Source organism: Nymphalis io, chromosome 3, assembly GCF_905147045.1.
Source record: "Nymphalis io chromosome 3, ilAglIoxx1.1, whole genome shotgun sequence".
Lineage (NCBI taxonomy): Eukaryota > Metazoa > Arthropoda > Insecta > Lepidoptera > Nymphalidae > Nymphalis > Nymphalis io.
In genome coordinates, this window is record NC_065890.1 from 5,645,832 (window position 1) to 5,664,920 (window position 19,089).

A 19,089-nucleotide genomic window follows, 5' to 3' on the forward strand; every position below is an offset into this window, starting at 1 on the left:
ATTTATACAGCAATTATTTAAAGCAGGTTGGCGTTCAATCCAGGTCAGATTGAGTGATTTTAAAATCTAATACAAGCGACAGCATGCTACCTGAATGTTCAGTATCGTGCAATGTTAATGAATGCTTGCCGGCAAAACAGTGGGTTTTGATCAGTCGTGTTAATTATGCTAATTGGTTTTAGAATACGGAATAAAATGATCAAATACATACAGGCTACGTTTACTGGGTTATTCCAAAGGCGAGCTTTTTGTTTAGAAAAACGGACAATTTAATCAATATCATAGAAATATACCATGTTTCACCGTTTCTGCTTTGTCATTATAAAAAATATCGTATATATGATAAAATGAATACGGATAGCATGTAGTAATAACCTAACGAGCTTCTTGTCGGTTTTATGTAATCGACCGTATTTAATCTTGAAATAACGATTCAAAACTCTTGAAAACAGCATACTTGAATTAATAATATATTTTGATTATAAATAATTTGTTATATGAAATCACATATTAATTTTGTAATTTAATATCTTGACAATTTTTTTAATAATTTTAAACTTATAATAGGATATTTTAATCGAACTAATCGATATTAGATTGTTGTTCAATATGTGTCTTAATAATTAACTTTTATATAATTACTAAGTTACGGACATCTTTCAATTTTTTATTTCTCAAGCGTTCCTTTGATGTCATGACCACAATTCGAAAATTAGTAATTATATGTAATATAAACTGTTAATACTCAATTTGAAAAAGTGCTATTACATAAAAATATTTGAAAATAAGCACAAAATATATTTTTTTCATACACAACGTTATCTTAAATCTTTAATCCGATACCTCCAGGATATCTTTTTAAAGACGATTGTTATATCAATCCGTCGATTCATTATTATTGGCACATTTAAATACATATAAACTGGTTATTTTTTTCGATCTTAAATCTTGATATTGAAAAATAATTAATAACGGGCGATAATAAAGTTGGATATATTACACAGGTTATTCAGACAAAATATACACAATACACATGTATACAGTCGTTATAATTTATGTAAGCATAATCATTTCGTTGCTACTCAATTTCAATTAAAACCGGGTTTGAGAACAGTGACCTTGATATATACCGATATATATATATAACAAACCATCGTTATAAAATGATTTAAATAAAAAATATATGTCATTTTGGCATCTGAACTTGAAACAAAAAAAAACATCATTTGAATAAAATATAATACAAATATATTCCTACATTGAACAAAATCATTTATTTCATACTTTATAGGTAATTTAATTACCGTCTTATTACGCTCATTCTATAAACATAAGATTGTCTTTGAATTGGTTGTTGGAAATGTTTTGTATAAAGTCGGTCTGTATATTGTTTGTCCACGTGACTCTGAACACGGCAGCAATGAATAGGCGGGTAGAGAGAGCCATCAATCGGCGCGGGAGGGCAGGCACGCGGTCGGCCGCAAAGTTCACAACCTGTGAAACAACTCTGGCATACCGGACAAAGCGCAAGTCGAGATTACTGGCAGCTTTTAAACGCTCTAAATGTTCTATAACGGAACATTTGGCGAGCAGGTTCTAAAAATAGTAAAAAGGACTATATAAAGACCAGCCTATCGATTTGCAAAGCGCACTCTGTTCCCTTTTCCTCTTTTGATAACAATGACAGTGATCCATTTTAATGGTTCGGTAATCGTCAGGTGTCGCTTTGATGTTCGCTTTTGAAATAATAAAAACAGATTACGTTAGCAAAGTATTTTTTAAACAATTTAATATGCGTTAGGGCAATTCAAAGTTATTGTTCGGAATAAAATATTTATTCATCATTTTTAAATAAAACTCGCAGGCCCGATTATTACAAAAGCTACTATTTTTTGTAAAAATTTATTATAGTCGCTTTTGTTCGAAATAAACTTTTAATTACCTATATTATAAATGTTTCATCAACAGAATTCAACATAATTTAATAAACATCGATGTTCACGTATAAAAACATATAGATGTGTCACAACTTAAAATAAAATACCTACGTTTCGGTATAAGCGGTCATATTAAGATTTTGTTTTAAATACAAAATACTGCAAATATAAATTTTATCTACACATTGTCCAATTTGTTTGTATTTTTTGCAGCGTCATCGATTATATTAGACGAGTACTATTTAAAAGCGTATTGCGGCGTGATGAAAGTGGATGCGTGGGTGGACCTGTACACAATAATTTATTTTTGACTCGTCGTCATGTCGAAAAACATAGGTTATCGGTGCAACTGTCACAACTCGCCACAACCCACGTACGTAGGTAATTGTCGTTTGGAAATAATACAATATAAAAATAACATACAAATATTACGGCGATTTTCAAGAATATTTTAACTTTTTATTTTGAAATATTTATAAATATCATGACATTTAGCGCATGTTAAACACAGTAATAATTACATTTGACAAAGACGAGAAAGTGGCTCTTTATATATTTCTAATAATAAATGATAAAGTCTTATGAAAATATTTTTGAGACATAAAAGTCGACGTCGTCGAGATTAGTGTCTTTAGATACTTTAGGTAGATGTTAAAATAAACTTAGTTGTATGTCAGTAATTAATTACCAAAGATAAAAAAATCCGGAATGTAAAAGACATAATAATTATTTATTTCAAAGTTTAGAATATAAAGCTAAATCGTTGCGTCAGTTTCTAGACACGATTTAGTTGATGAGGAAAGAGGTAAACAAAACGAACAAGTGTTGAACCGCGATGATGTCAGTATCTGGTTGACTTAGCAAGTAGTCGAGACCGTATCCGATTCGTGACACAATCGATGATCAACGCTTTTGTCAATTATGTAATTTAATTTTATTAAAGCTTACGTGACTTTGGATAAAAAACATGTGCCATATAGCTAACATTTTTAATTAAAAAAAATAGTTGCGTAATGCATTTCAGTGTGAAGTTGAACCGGATCAGCCCACAGCACGGTGGGAAAAAAGAAGTGTAATTATTCAAAATTTACGTTTATGTTATACGTGCAATGTGCCCGTGGCATTGTTTGCGTACAACGGTTTTTAATGTCCCTCGCGGGAACCCAAATATCTGCATGCTTTATTGTCGCTATCTGTTTTGTATGCACAAGAGCAGACACAATATACATACATACTAAGCAATATGATTACATGTCAATATATACAACGCGATAATACTAATACAAATTTATTTTTAACATGGCGTAATTAGCGTAGATACAGGTAGGCGGTTAGACCATCTTCACGATCGCGCTCGTTCTGTCCATAATCTCCTCACACATGGTCAATGATTCATGGCCATTTTAATGTCAGGTGACGACACGAGTCACGACGTTTTCAGATGCGAAGTGATATTCCGAAATCCGGTTTGTTACGCTGACTTTGGCGCGAGTGGGTTAGATTAAGTGAATAAGTCAATAATCTCGTTTTAATCAACACAACACGTAGCCTAATCAAATATGACCCCCTCGTCATATCGCGTAATTGAAGGCTTAATCACGGGAGACGTTTTCGCGGTGCGGTGGGATGCGGGCGAGGGCGGGCTTGTTTGATCAGCTCTCGATTGCGCTTGGAACATGTGACAATTTACACTAAGATGGCGGACTTAATCGCAAATGTATCGGGTTTATTTCCTAGAACTCTGGGTCGATACACGAGTGTAGCATGAGTAATAATTAAATTACAGCCAAATATGGTTTCGTTAGCAGTAAATTTCATAAACGTTATTGTCTATTACATATAAAAAGGTAAATATTTATCGCTAATTTCATTTGAATAGGTAGAAATGTTTGAATAATATATTTATACTTTTTTTGTTTACTGACGTAGCAATACTACCGTTACGAGTTCAATGGGTCAATCATCTGAATCATAAAAGTAATTTGATATCGTAATCAGCAAAATAAATAACATACTATGTATGTACATTTAATGTACATAAATATTCACAAGGATAATCTAAACTTCTAGCAATTTTCGGGTAAGGAAATGAGTTTGCACCAAAATCGAAGATAAGCATTGGCTGCACTAGGAGTACGGGCGTCAACGTCGGCATCCCCATTGTTGCACGCCGATACCACGATGCACAAAAGCCCGTACAATGCACGACGCTTGCCTATTGTTTAACGTCTCGGGATAAACATAACCGCTTTAAACGTATTGGCTTGCGATTTCCACGTATCTATACATCAATTCTATTTTAAGATTTAGATGTAATTAAATAACTTGTATTTCTATTATCTTATAGAATGAATAAATCAGAAATATTATTCAGTTAAAAATCAGTTGTTATATAAATAAATTTAAGCTTTAAATGAAATTTGAATCTTTAGTGAAAGGCAAAATCAAAATGCGACGAAAGTTATTTAGCATTTTTATTATGACCTTATGGCTTTTAGCGCCCACGGATAATGCGGAGGAGATGAGAATGGGGCTATGACAGATACTTTTAAAGGTTTACGCACTGAAAGAGTTATTGAAATAAAGCGCGGACAATCGAGACGACAACCGTGGAAATCTTTGTCGAGTGAACGGATACGCTTCTACTGCCGATCCTTGTTTCTTTTGATCGCATTACCCAACAAGCCATCAAAGGGAAATACTAAATAAACCATGTGTATATAGTAAATGACATTTTAATAATATTTTAGTATCTTTGTATGAATATGTGTATTTCATTATAATTTAATATGCAATTATTATACAACATTGCCAGGTGCAATTATATAAATAATAAATATCATTGATTTTATCGTTTAATGCATTACTAGGCTTATCTAATGTAATAAACCATACCGGAATATTTTTATCGCGACACATTCGCCAAAATACATACACATTATCACGTCATTCAACTGAACTGATAACACCGTATCACGTTATGCCCCTACAAACTGGACGATAAACTGTTATGCCACGCGGTTCAAATATTTTTAAAAATATTCTATAAAAATATTTCATACTTTGATAAATAATAATGACAACCGTTATAGCGGGTAATATTTAGCCTCGCGGACGTGGATACAGACATTAAGGATAATGATATGTATATTATAAATAGCAAAATACTCCCGATACGGAATAATTACATAACTTTGGAACATATCGACTAGAATGGCTACAATAAGCTAAGGCGCCGTCGAGTCATCGTTCTGTTCATTATGTTAGCACGATGCCAATTCCCATACAATGGTAGACGGCTTCGGTGGGGCGGCTGACGTCACTTCAGACTAGCCTTGGTATTGAGGTCGGTGCTCGAAATGGCGGCGGTGAAAATGTTGTCTCAAGCTTTGTCTAATTCAAGTAGAAAATCACTGTAACGTTTTAAGGACATATTCGGTTTCTAGAAATTATGTAGTTGTTTTTGTGCAAACTATTTAATCTCCAGCGCTAGTCAATTAAATACGGAGATGGCTCACACTTAACTGTTCAGGGCAAATGTCGCGAACATCATTATATTATTAAATATACCAAGATGTATTTTATGTATTAGGATTTTTTATCCATTTAACTATTTAAGAGTCTGTAAAAGAGAAAATCTATTTCTAATTCTATTTGAAATATTTTAAGTGGTATAAACATTGCTGGAAAGTATATAATATTTTTGCCCATTGTTATGTATTGATTAATAAAAGGTTACTTCTTTAAATTACTTTTATTAAATAATTATGTACCTAACTTTTTATGTTTAACCTTTATAAGGAAAACTTATATTTTGCTTTTTATAAAACCAAATAAGGTATTGTGTACACCGCAATTTATTATTTTAAAAGTACTTATTTTTTCAAGTATTTAGTAAACGCTATAACTAAATATTACACTTTATTTATTTACTTCATTTTTGTTTTCTGAAATTTATAGTTAGAGAATAAGCAATGTGTATTACAAACATTGAAAATTTATATGTATAAATGTTTATGTATATTATTATTCGTATTCATTGAACTTTGCGTTATTGTATATACTTATAATGAATTATGAATAAAAATTAAAAAAAGAAGTAATACTATTTTTTTTAAATCGATTATTTTAGCAATCAAACCATGAAACCTATACACAATTATACGGAAACATTAAATATTATACTCATCTTTTCTTTAAATATGTAAATGAATATAATATATAATACGGAAACTATTGCGTTAATAAAATTGTATGAAAAATGGTATAGTTGCGTAAGTTAACATTTTAATATATTTGCCGCAAACAGGCTGTAAAATATAAACTTACCTTGATACTGTCGTAACAAGCGGTGACCCTTCCATTCTGTACTTCAACGGTTGCCGGAGGATGTGCGAACTTGCACTCGGTGTCGGGACGCGAGCACTTATTACGTTGGAACTCGCGGCAAACTTCGAGTTGCAGCCAACGTGAGTCTTTTCCATTCAGGAGGCTATTCATGTTCACCATGGTTGCCATCGTTGCCACTTTGTTGGGGGGAGTAGGAGTAGCGCGCACAATTACTTAGAGCGAGTGCGGCGCATATGCAGAGGGGAGCGAGCGCGCCCGCGCGCTCCGAGCATGCACTTCTCACTTTCGCGCGGCGAGTTGATTCTGCGACCACTTCGGCGCTGGCGCACCCTTTAATACAAACACTACTACACACGCGAAGGAACACGGAAAACCACGACGATATTCCGAGGTTCAACGAATATTAATTACTAAATATTAATCTTAGATTTATGTTAGAATTAAAGACACCGACGTTGCAAGCTTATTTAGGCAAGTATTAAAATATTATTATCACACGCGTTCGTATCGATGTTGACGGTTGATTTTAGTAGAGGGCGAGCGGTGCTTGATGTGCGAGCATGACGGCGGCGGCCGGTGTGGGTCTGGGCAGGCGACGGTAGGGCGCGAAAAAAGCGAGATTAGCGGCTCGGCGGTCAGCGAACAAGCCGGTGCGGTGCGGGGCTCAACTCTGCGAACAACAAAACACAATGGTTACTCTCCGGGCGGTCAGCCCCGGAGCCAAGCACAAGCGGCTACCGGGTTAGGAAGCGTGCGCGGCGGCCGTTCTCAAGCCCGCGCTGTTTACGTCAATATACTTGCTAGTGATATAGTATTCGAGGCAATCATCACGACATCTAGCTCCGTCATATATTGTTAGTTGGCAATGACATCATTTAAACTTTAAAAAAAACTTGGTTAATATTTTACAGTTACCAAATATTGCTTATAATTATTAAAATAATACCTCGAATAACATCATTTCATTTTGTTAAGTATTATATTTATAAATTAAAATATTTTTTATTTTTGATAACAAATCAACAAAGTATTGTGTCTTTAATTTTTATATACAAAACCAAACAATATATCATATACCACTTTAAGATATTGTTAGACTTCGTGAAGATGATTAGAGACAAAACGATGTTAGGTTGACAAAACAATTTTAACACCGAAATGTTCATAATTTCCATAATCTTAAATATGATATATTAACTACACAATAACGATTATGTACATGTGTTACTTATATACCTCAAATATCTTTTCGGTTCAATGTCTTGCGATTTGTCTTTTGTGGTATTAATATTATTGATGAATATGTGTTATGTATAGCGAAATATGATATATATATATGAAAACACTGATTGTTATATGTGACGGACAGTGGTGGATGACGTGTATTTAGGGGAACATGATGTGCGCGATTTAAACAGGTGTCGTACCAATAATAACGCCAGCCAGACGCGGACGTAAATACTGGCGACATAATTACTTGCAGCCAAAAATTAATAGTCACATAAAATATAAACTGGACACTAAAAATCGAGGCACGGGCTATTGCGAGAAATTATGAAACGCACGAGATGAGCGAACAAACCAATGAGTTTTAGAGGTGAAACATTCTCTATGTGGGCGCCGTGAAGAGGAACGTAGCTGTCTGGGGCCGGGAACAGGGAAAAACTCGTGAAACCAAATCCTATCGTAATGCGCTATTTAAAGCATAACCCAGTTGAAAATAGCTCAGTGTGCGGCAACGCATCGTCGCGCTCCTCACCGTGCACAATCTTCAAATTTTATGTTGGATATAGGTGTAGTAGCATTATTATGACGGCGAGCATGCGTTATTGAACAAGTCAATTAAAATGCCAGTCATGTTTGCAGTACAGTGATGTCATACCAAATATATGTAAATTTAGATATTAATACACATACTTATGTGAAGTCTCATCGGAACATCAACATTTTATCTTGTTACTACATTACAACACATAATATCCTATTATTATTTTTTAAACGAATGAAATAATTTCGATGAACAGAACTCTTATTGTTTCAATCTCTAAAACATAATTATAAACGAGTATAAGTCAATTTCATCAAAAAGTTACCAAATTAATTTATATTATGTAAAAAAATAGGTAGTGAAAATCAGTTAAGTTTAATTCTAATAAATAAATGTACATTCAATGAAACGCGAGGGCCCCGTGTAGTAATAACCTTTGTAAGTTTGCATCTCTTATTCAGCATCTTGTATGATAAGAGCATTGCGCTGGTATTTGTAAAGAAACGAAACGAATCGGATCGGAAATGTATTCGCATTGAATGCACACATAATATGTATAAGTAAAACTCAAAGCAAATGGACATCGTTTTATTTCGAGCATTAAACAAGCAACTGAGAATAGTGGCGTCAAAGGATATCGTCTGATTCCTTTCACGGGTAAGGCGCCGCTGGCTGGGTTTCTTAGATGCTCGACACGCACGGGGAAGACATTCAATAACCCAGTGAAAAGATTACCAAGAGCAATCAGACGGAAGCGAATCTAAATAAGAATCTCGTGAAAGCGGTCGGGTGCGAGGGTGGTGTGAAGGGGGGAGAAAAACAGTTGGGCTGGGCCTTTGTGATCGACGATTCGATCAAATTGCAATACAGAAAATTTTCACTATGATTTTAGGGTTGCGGATAATGCGGTTAAATGTAATAACACTTTGATCGGTCATGTCGCTGCTTTGCATCCATGGTCTTGACCAGGAATCGAACCCGGGTCTCCCACCATTTCGGTGGGCGCTCTCACCGCTGAGCTATCAAGACAATCGGAATACAAAGAGCGAGCATGGAGCAACATCAATATTTAAAAGTAATTGTTACAATTTTTCTTATGACTACCTATTACAAAACGTACAAGTATGCGAGTAAATTAATGCCTAGTATTACCACATTCAACCGCACCTTTCCCTCGCTGCCGTTGCCCACACACGATTGAACTTTATAACGTGACATTTGTATCGACGTTGATTATGACTGTCCCACTTATTAAATTTATCTATTGACTAATATTGCGTTTTTATGTTAGAACTATATATACAAACTGGTCTAAAGTAATCATTTTCACTATTTGAAATTATTATTTTTTTTTTTTCATAAAGCTGCGTCTCCAATATAAGATCATTTGAAAAGTTAGTGGGTTCAATATGCTTTGGTATTCTAAAGAATTTAAAATTGCCAGCAATAATAGATAGATTCGATTTTTATAACTTTTTGAAGCATTGCTAATGTTGCAAACATAGAACCTACCAATTATTTCGCAACAAAATTACGAATAATCGAATAGAGAATAATTTCTTAACAAGTGTTAAATATAGCACGTATACATAGTAGTTACTAAAGTAAGTTATGTGACAGTTTTGTCAATTTTTTAAAACAAAAGCTTTTTCTAAGAACTACATACCATTGTACGCGTAACTTTTTATTATTAAGCAAAAAAGAATCAAGTTATTATGTAGTGGTAAGTTTAATGAACGTAGAGATTTACTGTAGGTCTTATTAGTTGATAGTAAACATAGTACAAATGTATTAAGCATTATAATAAATAGAGTCGTGTAAGCATTCGTTTCATTAACTTGTCTTCCTTAACATCTACCTTATTAAAACAGCTATAAAAATGTTTACAAGACTCGCATCAGAAGATTACTACAGCTACAAGGAAGTATTAAATTTAAAATCTCATTTACGTCGTAAACCGTAACACAATCGATTATAAAATAGTTTATTTTCTGAGCACAAAAACTAAATTGGTTAACGTTGGTCCTCTTTGTTGTTGCTGTTCAAGCTTATGCTTAGTAACGACCAGCGACCAGAAACGAAATGGGACAACAAATAGTCCAGGAGATAAAGTGTTTCGGTGACGAGGCCATCAAATAATAAAGCGGAAAACGAAGTAGACAAGAGCGGGAGATGACCTTGGGCTGTGGTGTCGCGCTCCGCCGCGCTCGCGCCGGCCACAGACGCCCGCGCCGGCTACGCAAAAACTATCAATACGGTCGCCTTCGACACGCTTCATTTCAGACGTGACACGCTCCAAATAATCACTATTACAATAAATCATTTTATTTTCACTATTACAAGCTATTGCCAGCTCAAATTCAAATAAGACTTGGCCATTGTGAATGCGTCCAAGCGATGAGCGTCTACATAATTTCACAAGTTTAATAAGGTTTTATTTGATTGATTTGTTTACGCTTACTTCTATAACTTTTAATCGCTCCAATTAATGAAAAGATTTATACTCTCGTTTAACAAGTTTGATGAAATTTAAGCTATTACACCAAATTTATTATTCAATAATTTAATTATAGCATTTGTTCTAGGCATTGTGTTGTATTGTATTTTATTAATGTTCACTATCTATGTAGCATCACATAAGCTCATCTGTTGTTTGTTAGATAATTATTTTGACTACCAATTGACCTCTGTTACACATGAACGAGAAATCAACAATAATACTTATTTAAATTCAGAATTTCCATCTTATAAATGTGGTTATACAAACCATAAACTTCTGATAAAAGTATGTATTTTGAATAAGACAAAACGAAGTTATAATTGTAATAGGTTTAATACAATGTGTCCAAAATTTCTTTTTACAAATAGACATATTTGTGTCTTATTTGTTGACTCATAAAACTTTGGATTTATGATTGTAACAAAAGTAATGTGCTCGGTGCCTCACCTTTACTTTTTGTTTAAAAAATAGCTGTATATTTATTTGAATAACGTATTGAATATTATTTGGTGCAATACAAACATTGGGGAGGAGAATTAAGTCTAGATTCATAAGATGTCGTCGGCGAAGTTTATCGTCATTGGTTATTCTGCGCACGGCTCTACATTCGTTGGCCACGCGTTTGCTGACTCATAAGCTTAAAGACCTTTTTAAAATCATAATTTCACTGAATTGTACGAGATTTCCACAAAATGAAACAAGAACAATTGAAGACGTTGAGATTTAAAGAAATTAAGTTTCATATTATTTTAATAATAATTTTCTCTTCTATATAATAAAAAGTGACACTGGCAGATTAAAATATGACTTACGTAGACCGAACAAATGGATGCAAATAGTGTGCAAAGCAAATCAAATTTTAGTCGAGCACGTAGGTCAGTTCCGGCAGTCAAAACAAAGGCCATTGTTACCTGTTCGGAGCAGATTGCAACCAGAACTGCTCTCGCATTCGGGACATGTACGAAGCACATTAAGCAGCCTCAGGGGACGCTAGCAGACTAGTAATTAGCAAGAGAGGCGAAAAATTTGCGACGGTTTAAAATTTACGAGGCGCAAATTACACGATTCCGGCGCTATCGCTGCAACACGGTCGTTAATGTGCACGCCTTATCGAACATGGTGCGAGGACTGCTTGAGGAGTTGGGAGCCCTCGTGTAGCATTACATTAAACTGATAGCGTCGAAGACGATACAAAAACACATCAACAACAAAAATATCTGTAAAGTTTATCACAAGTCACTTTACTCTCAAATATGCATATAATATGTATTTGTGTAATGTCTCACGGATATTTTGATAATGAAATTAAAGAATTTTGCTTGCGAAATTTATAATTTGTCTGTATTTTTAATGACATTAGAACACAGGCAAGTTATCTTTAACGTAACATTTTCTTATCAGTGATTAATTTGGTCGAGTAATCTGCAGCTTGGATCCGTGTCTCATATCCGTTTATTTTTTAGACAGATAAGATAAAAAATCTTTGAGATAACAACTATAAGTGTCCACTTGGATTTTAGTATATTTTTATAAAACAATCACAACTATACTAATTTCAATTATCTCAGGGAAACAACATCGGGCATGATAGTTCTATTCATTTTCATACGGGCTTAACATTTTTGTAACATCGAAAAGCGTTTTATTTGAAGAACTTTTTTTTAAAAGCTTGAATATAAAAGAGTTTCATAGCCTCTCATGCTTTTTTGCGGTTTTAGAATTTAAAATAATAAAATAAAACAAAAATATTGTAGTAGAGCGAGCTCTATTGACAGAGGTTTCATTGTTGTGAGCAGGTAGCGGAGCCAGCTGTTACCCTCGTAGATGAAACGGTGCAAACAGACCATTGTCGAGTTTAGCTGATCCAATATACCGAGAATTTTCAAAAATAACACATGCACAATTTGTAACGTTAATTGTTAACCCTTTCTATATTTTAAATGACTTAATGGTTGAAAACTGAATATCACCTAACGTATATGATTTTTTGTATAGACTTGCTTATTACATTTTTTATATTTTATTTGGGAATGTGAAGATTGAATATGTTTCACGATTTAGTTTTTTTTTAGGATGCAAAGGGAATAAAAATCTAAATGTGATTGTAATAAAATATCGCTAAAATCTGTTCACCACAAAGCTTCTTAGATATATCTCTCCACCGTCTGGTGGAGATTTATCTCTAAATTATCATATTCGATAATGGCTATCTTTGCATTAGTAAGATTTGTGGAGGTTTTCACAACTTTAACATTTATTTAAAGATTAGATATGAATTATTTATAAAAAAATTAAATTATTCATTTGGAATTGTGACCAGACGTCATCAAAGTGAATAAACTACGAACGCTTTTTAGTATATTTTTTTAGCTCATAAAATAAGCAATTAATAATGTTTTATACGTGACGTTTAAAAATGACAAGTTAATAGATAATTTTACTAAATTTAATAAATATACATACCACTTTCAGACACATTTCTTAGCAACTATGATAAAAATAATAAAAATATAGTTTCCGAATGACGTAATTCATGTTCTTTTTTCACCAAAGGACATGACAATCGGTAGGCTATGCCGTACTTTACTTTGTATTGGTGGCTTATTAAAGTAAGAAATACGGGAGCTTTTTAACTTTGGAGTTCGTGCAAAAGCGCTAGCAGCGCATTCGTCAATGCATTGAGTGGGTCCAGTTACCCAATGCGAAAGCTCTCATGCGGGGACGCAGACAACTTCTGAGCGACCGTTGAACTAACGCATATCACTCGGACACTGATTGCTATTATTGCTAATTTTCCTTTGAATTTCATAAAACGCCATCAATAGAATTCCGATTTCACAAAATATGAGAACACTAGCATATACAAGAACACGATAAAAATGAATGATACCATAGAAACACTAGTTTTATTCACAAACTTTCACGATGCTCACTTTAACGCAAGTTACGAATTTAATAATTATGAACGTTTCTAATATAATGAGCGGTAACACTTACATGATGAGGGGTAAACAAGCCGGGTAAGGGAGCGCAAATGTCCAAAAGTCAAATCATAGCAAGTCGCACTAAGTTAGGAAAAACGATTCGCCGGTAGCGTAGAGGTCGCGTTCGCGGCCACGGTAGGGCGGCACGCGTCGTGATCGGAGCACGAGTGCGGTGCACAGAGCGGCGCGAGTCACACAAGCACAAGCGGAGTCGGCAGGCGACTGACGGGAGGCGAGTGGCGCGGCGCGGGGCGTCGCTGCGCGCGCACCCCTTACCCCGCACCCGACCCCTCGGCTGCGCCGCTCCCGCGCCCCCTCCCATACCCCGACGCGCGACGCCAGCCGGCTGCCTTATCACGCCGCGCGGCGCGCCGCTTCCTTTCTCTCATGCAGTTGCGAGCTTTTCGCCACTGCCACACTTCCGCCCGCCCCGTTGATTGTGTATAGTTTAAGCCGGTCAATGTGTTTTGTATGACGACTTATTATAATCGAAATAACTTAAAAGGAGAACAATCAATAAATTAGACTTCATAATAACTGTAACTTATTAGCAAAAAATTGTTATGAAAACATTTGCTACAAATATAAAAAAAAATTAGGTAAATGCAAAGCCCATTATTTTTTAAAAAGTAGTCATATAAATCATAAGGATTATAATAAACATAATTAAAGGAGGCATGCAAGAATAGGACATTATTCAGATGTGTAAGCGAGTGCGCAAGATTGGCGCTGGCGAAGCACGGTGAAAGTGCGCTGGAACAAGTTTGCGTACTGCGCGTGACCTGTCCGAGGACACGCAAACCGTCCACAATATCGCGCTGGATTCGAATGGGAACAAATCCATGAAATTCGTATTATCATAATGTAGAAATTCGTAATTATAATGACGGGGGATGGATCAATTGAGTTAGTGTTTTGTCGTCTTTAAGGAATACTATTTTCTATCAGTACGTAACGTAGAAAATTTTATAATGTATATTTATAATATTGATCTTACGTCTTTAAGAGACTAAATTAGTATTAACAAATTTCTAAATAATCGGCAGTATGAAAATGAATTATAAAATTAGTCACTTTGAATTACTAAAGTAACAAAATACAAAATACACAAGTCATAAGGCGTAGTAAATACTTTTTTATACGCCGTAAATGCTAACTGACAATTTACGTTACATTATTACATAAAAGTAAAGTGCAGTCAGCACATAAGAATATGGGAAAGACAGCACAGACAGAATAGAAAACGAAGACATTATAAAATCGGACAGAATCGGAGAGGACATTACATAAGGTAAACTGTATTGACTAGAAGTTCCAATCTCGAATCTGCAACGTAAAAATCAAGCAGACCGCAATATTCTTTTATATTTGCACACTGAATTTCAGACAAATTTGGAATGATTTGTTAGCCGTGTAGTCGAGTATGCAACAAGACAGTGCAGGCCGCACCGCAGTCACGATGCGATGACGACGTGAGCTCGTTTTTGCGTCGCGCGCCTTCGAGCGTGACATCTAAACTCTAAAGGCTCATTTATACACTTCTTGCGGCCGTCTCGTCTCGAAACGTTTATTTTTTTAACATTTTAATAGCGTAATACATTTTATAAGATTACATTTTACGTGCCACGTGGCTTTGTATCGCACAAAAAGAAAAAGAGAGTTTATTAACCTTTTAAACAAATCATATTATACAGCTAATTTGTTCTACGAACGCCTAATTTTCAGTCAAGTATTGTCAACATTTCGCTTATTTGATAAACGTATAAAAAAATGATGCTGAAAGCAGTATATGTTTAATTAAACATGCAATATTTAAACATGTATTGCATTTATTTATTAGAATATGCTCATATAGTAATAAAATAATCTAAATCGGCAATAAATATATTATATGGCAATCATTTTTAGTTAAGTATCGTATAATTAAACTTTATTTTATGCATGCTGACTGACGGATTTTGTGTTTAGTATTTAAAGTGATACAGAAAAAAAAGCATTTTAATTCATATCATAATTAAAGTAAATTCATTAATGATTAACAACTTGATAAATAGAAGCATTCAGTATTGTTTTCTATTAATTTAATATATTAAATAAAGTAATTAGCAACAATTCATATTTTTGGCAAATGTTTAATTAATTGTAATTTAAGGAAGATGCGCTTCGTTGGCGAATTCGGTGTCCTCGAGACGATGAAGTTCAATGAACTGCCGTTCATCTTATGCCCGCAAAAAATGCACTGTTCCGTCCCACGCCAAACGCAGCACTCACACAATCTTACAATCAATATAACCAACACACATTGAAAATTCGTTTACCATTCGCGAACAGGCGATAATCTTACACCACATTTCACGCCTCCATTGAAACTATCATTACTTCGTCTTCACATAACACAAAAATGCCATCTAAGATTGATTAATTATGACATCCGACCTATTTATATTATTTAGAGCAAGTCGCATCTTATCTGAACATTAAATAGCCAATTGTTGAACAATAAATAAGCCCGCGGGGGTGCACCCACGCATCTCATCTCCACATCAACTCACTGCGCACGCGCCGAGTTTCCTGTATCATTCATTAAGATTGAGCATACGCAAAGTGTGACATACAATTGTTTAATTATATGCTTTAATAAAAATTAATTTATGAGATCAGAAAAATAGAACATAATATTAAATCTTTCGAATTGGTGATGATAAACTTGCTATTTGCGTTTTCAACAAAGAGGCTAAAATTCTCGGTCCACCGCTGCCATGTAGCAATTAAGTTAAATTAAATGTACGAAGAATTTAGAAATTGGTTAGCTTCCTTGAAGCGCATCGCTGTAATTGACGTAGTTGAGTTAGGAGCATGAAGGTATAATTCGCGATTTATTTTATACATTTTTATATATTATTAACATTTAATTTAAAAAAATATATACAAAAAATCATATTATGTTCATTAAATAAAATATGAGACACACTTATCTTGTTATCTCTTTGTAAAAAAATATTTAAGTTACGAAAAATATTTTTTTATTACAATTATATAAAGCATTCTCTTTAAAAATATCAAAATTTGAAGCTTAATAAATTCAATAAACATTTATTCGCTTAGTACAGAAGTTTCAACAAAATAACCCTTTAAAATTGAGTATTTTATTATAGCTATTCCCGTATTTATTAAAAATGGTAAAAGGAAATCGCTCTCGCAGGTCACAACGCAGGTGAAACCGCGGGCCGTACCTGCTGGATGACGGTGCATAAACGTTAATTAACTCGCCTCATCTGATTCCTTGTTGCTTAATGGCACTTATCTCTTAGAATTTCAAAATGAACGTAAATTAACCACGTTGGCAATATTGAATGCGTGTATGTGAATATTTTGTACGAAACTTAAGCTTCTAAAAAATCTTAAGTTTATTCTATAATGTAAGAAATGAGCGTCAAGGTCATGTTTTATATAGAAAATGTAAGAAATTGGAAAAATATTGTGGAATCATTGAATTTGATTTCCGACCTTTGGTCAGAACTGAACGTTCGCTCTTCTTTGAATGATACACGTACGGAATTGAGTTCCGGATCCGTGATGTGGGCACGGAAATGAAAGACTTCTATTGGCATATACTGATATTTGCTGTTGTTATTTAACAACCCATAACGACCGTAAGGTTTTGCTCTTAGTAAATTTATTTTATACCATATATTGTAAATTGTAAATCTTTCGGCTAATTTAAGGTTACTGTAACTGTGCTTACATAGTAATTATTAAATTAAACTTGATCATCAAAATGACATAACATTTTACCAAAATTTTAATTATTGTGAAAAGGTAAACATAATATTAAATCTGGCAAAATTATATTTATACACTCAAATTGACTAAACGATATGATTACAAGTAATATCTGTAAGTTGCCTCGTAGTAGTAGTAAGGTAAATTATTTCAAAGGTGTATCGAAGTGTTGTGTTGATACTGACGTTATAAACCGAAATATTAACAAAGTAATAAGAGACGCAGCAAGCGGCACTAAGAGCACTGTGTGCTAAGTGGCTTTTAAGGTCGCTTACCTCATCTCGCCTGCTAGTCCGACAATCTTACTGTTTATGCACGAATTTAGTACGATGCTTGCGATGTTTATTTGATCCATTTCTGTTGTAACATCGTGAAATTCCACTTTATGATTGGCACTTTTTATTTCAAAATAGGAGCAGTAAGGCTAAATCCTCTCAGCGTATAAAACGTGCTAAAGAATGGTTATAGACTCTTTATCTCTCGTTTCAAGGATATTAGTACGTAATAATAGAAAAACATGCGCTCAATTGAGATATTTAGTAAAAAATTGTGACTCATAATAAATTCGTTTCAGGTACAAACAAGATACAAATAACATCGCGTACACAAATAAATTGCGAATCATCATATGTTAGTTGATAATGCTAGGTGATTCAAAAATATGGTATCCACTTCTTAATAAATGTATCAAGTTAACATTACATCCAAAATATGATACTAAAATAAAGATTGCTACATTTTCTCGTGTTAATTTTTTCTACTATTGCATATGAATGTATTTTAAATTATATTATTGTTGTTCCCTTCTACAGATGGCTCCAATGATCAAGTATATTATGGTTTCTATTCCGCCCTATTGTGTTGGCTTTACCTTATGCGTACAACGAAAGAATCAAATCAATCGCTTGTCCATTTAACGGCTATTAAGCCTGTATGTATGGTATCAGCCAAATAAGTAACTGGACATGATACGTAAAACACGATTAGGGGATTAGTTGATCTGAATGATTTCACATATCAAATACATACGAAAACAAATCAATCGAAACCGAATAAACACTTGTGTCGTGATATTTTGGTTATCTTGTGTTACTTTAGAATTAATGTTTAAATTTTCGGTATTAGCTACGCCTCGCCAGCGCGGCGCATAGGATCGCGTGCATGTGGTTCGACCAAGTCGCCGCAGGTCGTAAATAAGAGCGTCTCTTTGCGGGCCATTATTAATGAATGCGCTGTAACCCCGCCTCCCCTCGTACCTTCAGCCTGAAAGCTAAATAACAGGTGCGTGTAACCCCATTCGCAGAATCTATTTTAGATGTTCTTATAACTGTATGGAGAAACGTTTGTTGTGTTGTCTCACTCTAAATATTCATTCCATATGCCAGATATTGAGATTTGTTTGGGCGTCATCTGCTCGACATCGTCGTTTCTAAATAAGCGCGGTCTCGTGTTGGCTTTGCAAAGTTTCATTAGCCGTGTGGAAACACTTATTTAGAGTATCATGTTGCTGCAATTGCGTAAGAAATTTGCACCTCACAAAAATATTTCCTAATAAGTTTGCATTTGTTGCTTTTATGTAAGTACGTACTACTTAAATAAAAATCCCAATATTAAATCAAATACATTTAAAATGTACGAGTAACACTTTAAGTCACGATAATGAATGAAAAATAATATAAAGTATTTGCCTTATTGTACGACTGTAAAAGGTTAATTTGATTTTTTTTTTACAAATAAACATAATATTAAAAAATATTATGCAACCAA

At 34.2% G+C, this 19,089-nt stretch overlaps 1 protein-coding gene across 9 annotated transcripts in view; it reads right to left on the bottom strand.

The window, feature by feature from the left end:
- Positions 1 to 19,089, bottom strand: part of LOC126781049 (muscleblind-like protein) — a 245,292-nt gene that overhangs the window by 46,935 nt on the left and 179,268 nt on the right. For 7 of the 9 annotated variants that reach the window (XR_007670608.1, XR_007670605.1, XR_007670603.1 and 4 more), the window contains exons 1-2: positions 13,553 to 13,751; positions 6,267 to 6,957 (exon numbers count right to left, since the gene is read on the bottom strand). Coding sequence is in view for 1 of the 9 variants with exons in the window: in XM_050505818.1 (XP_050361775.1) it covers positions 6,267 to 6,455 (189 nt within the window). In the remaining 8 variants the exon portion in view is untranslated. Of the gene's footprint in view, positions 1 to 6,266; positions 6,958 to 13,552; positions 13,752 to 19,089 lie in introns of those variants that run through there. The other 2 variants (XR_007670602.1, XR_007670601.1) reach the window with 1 other exon arrangement.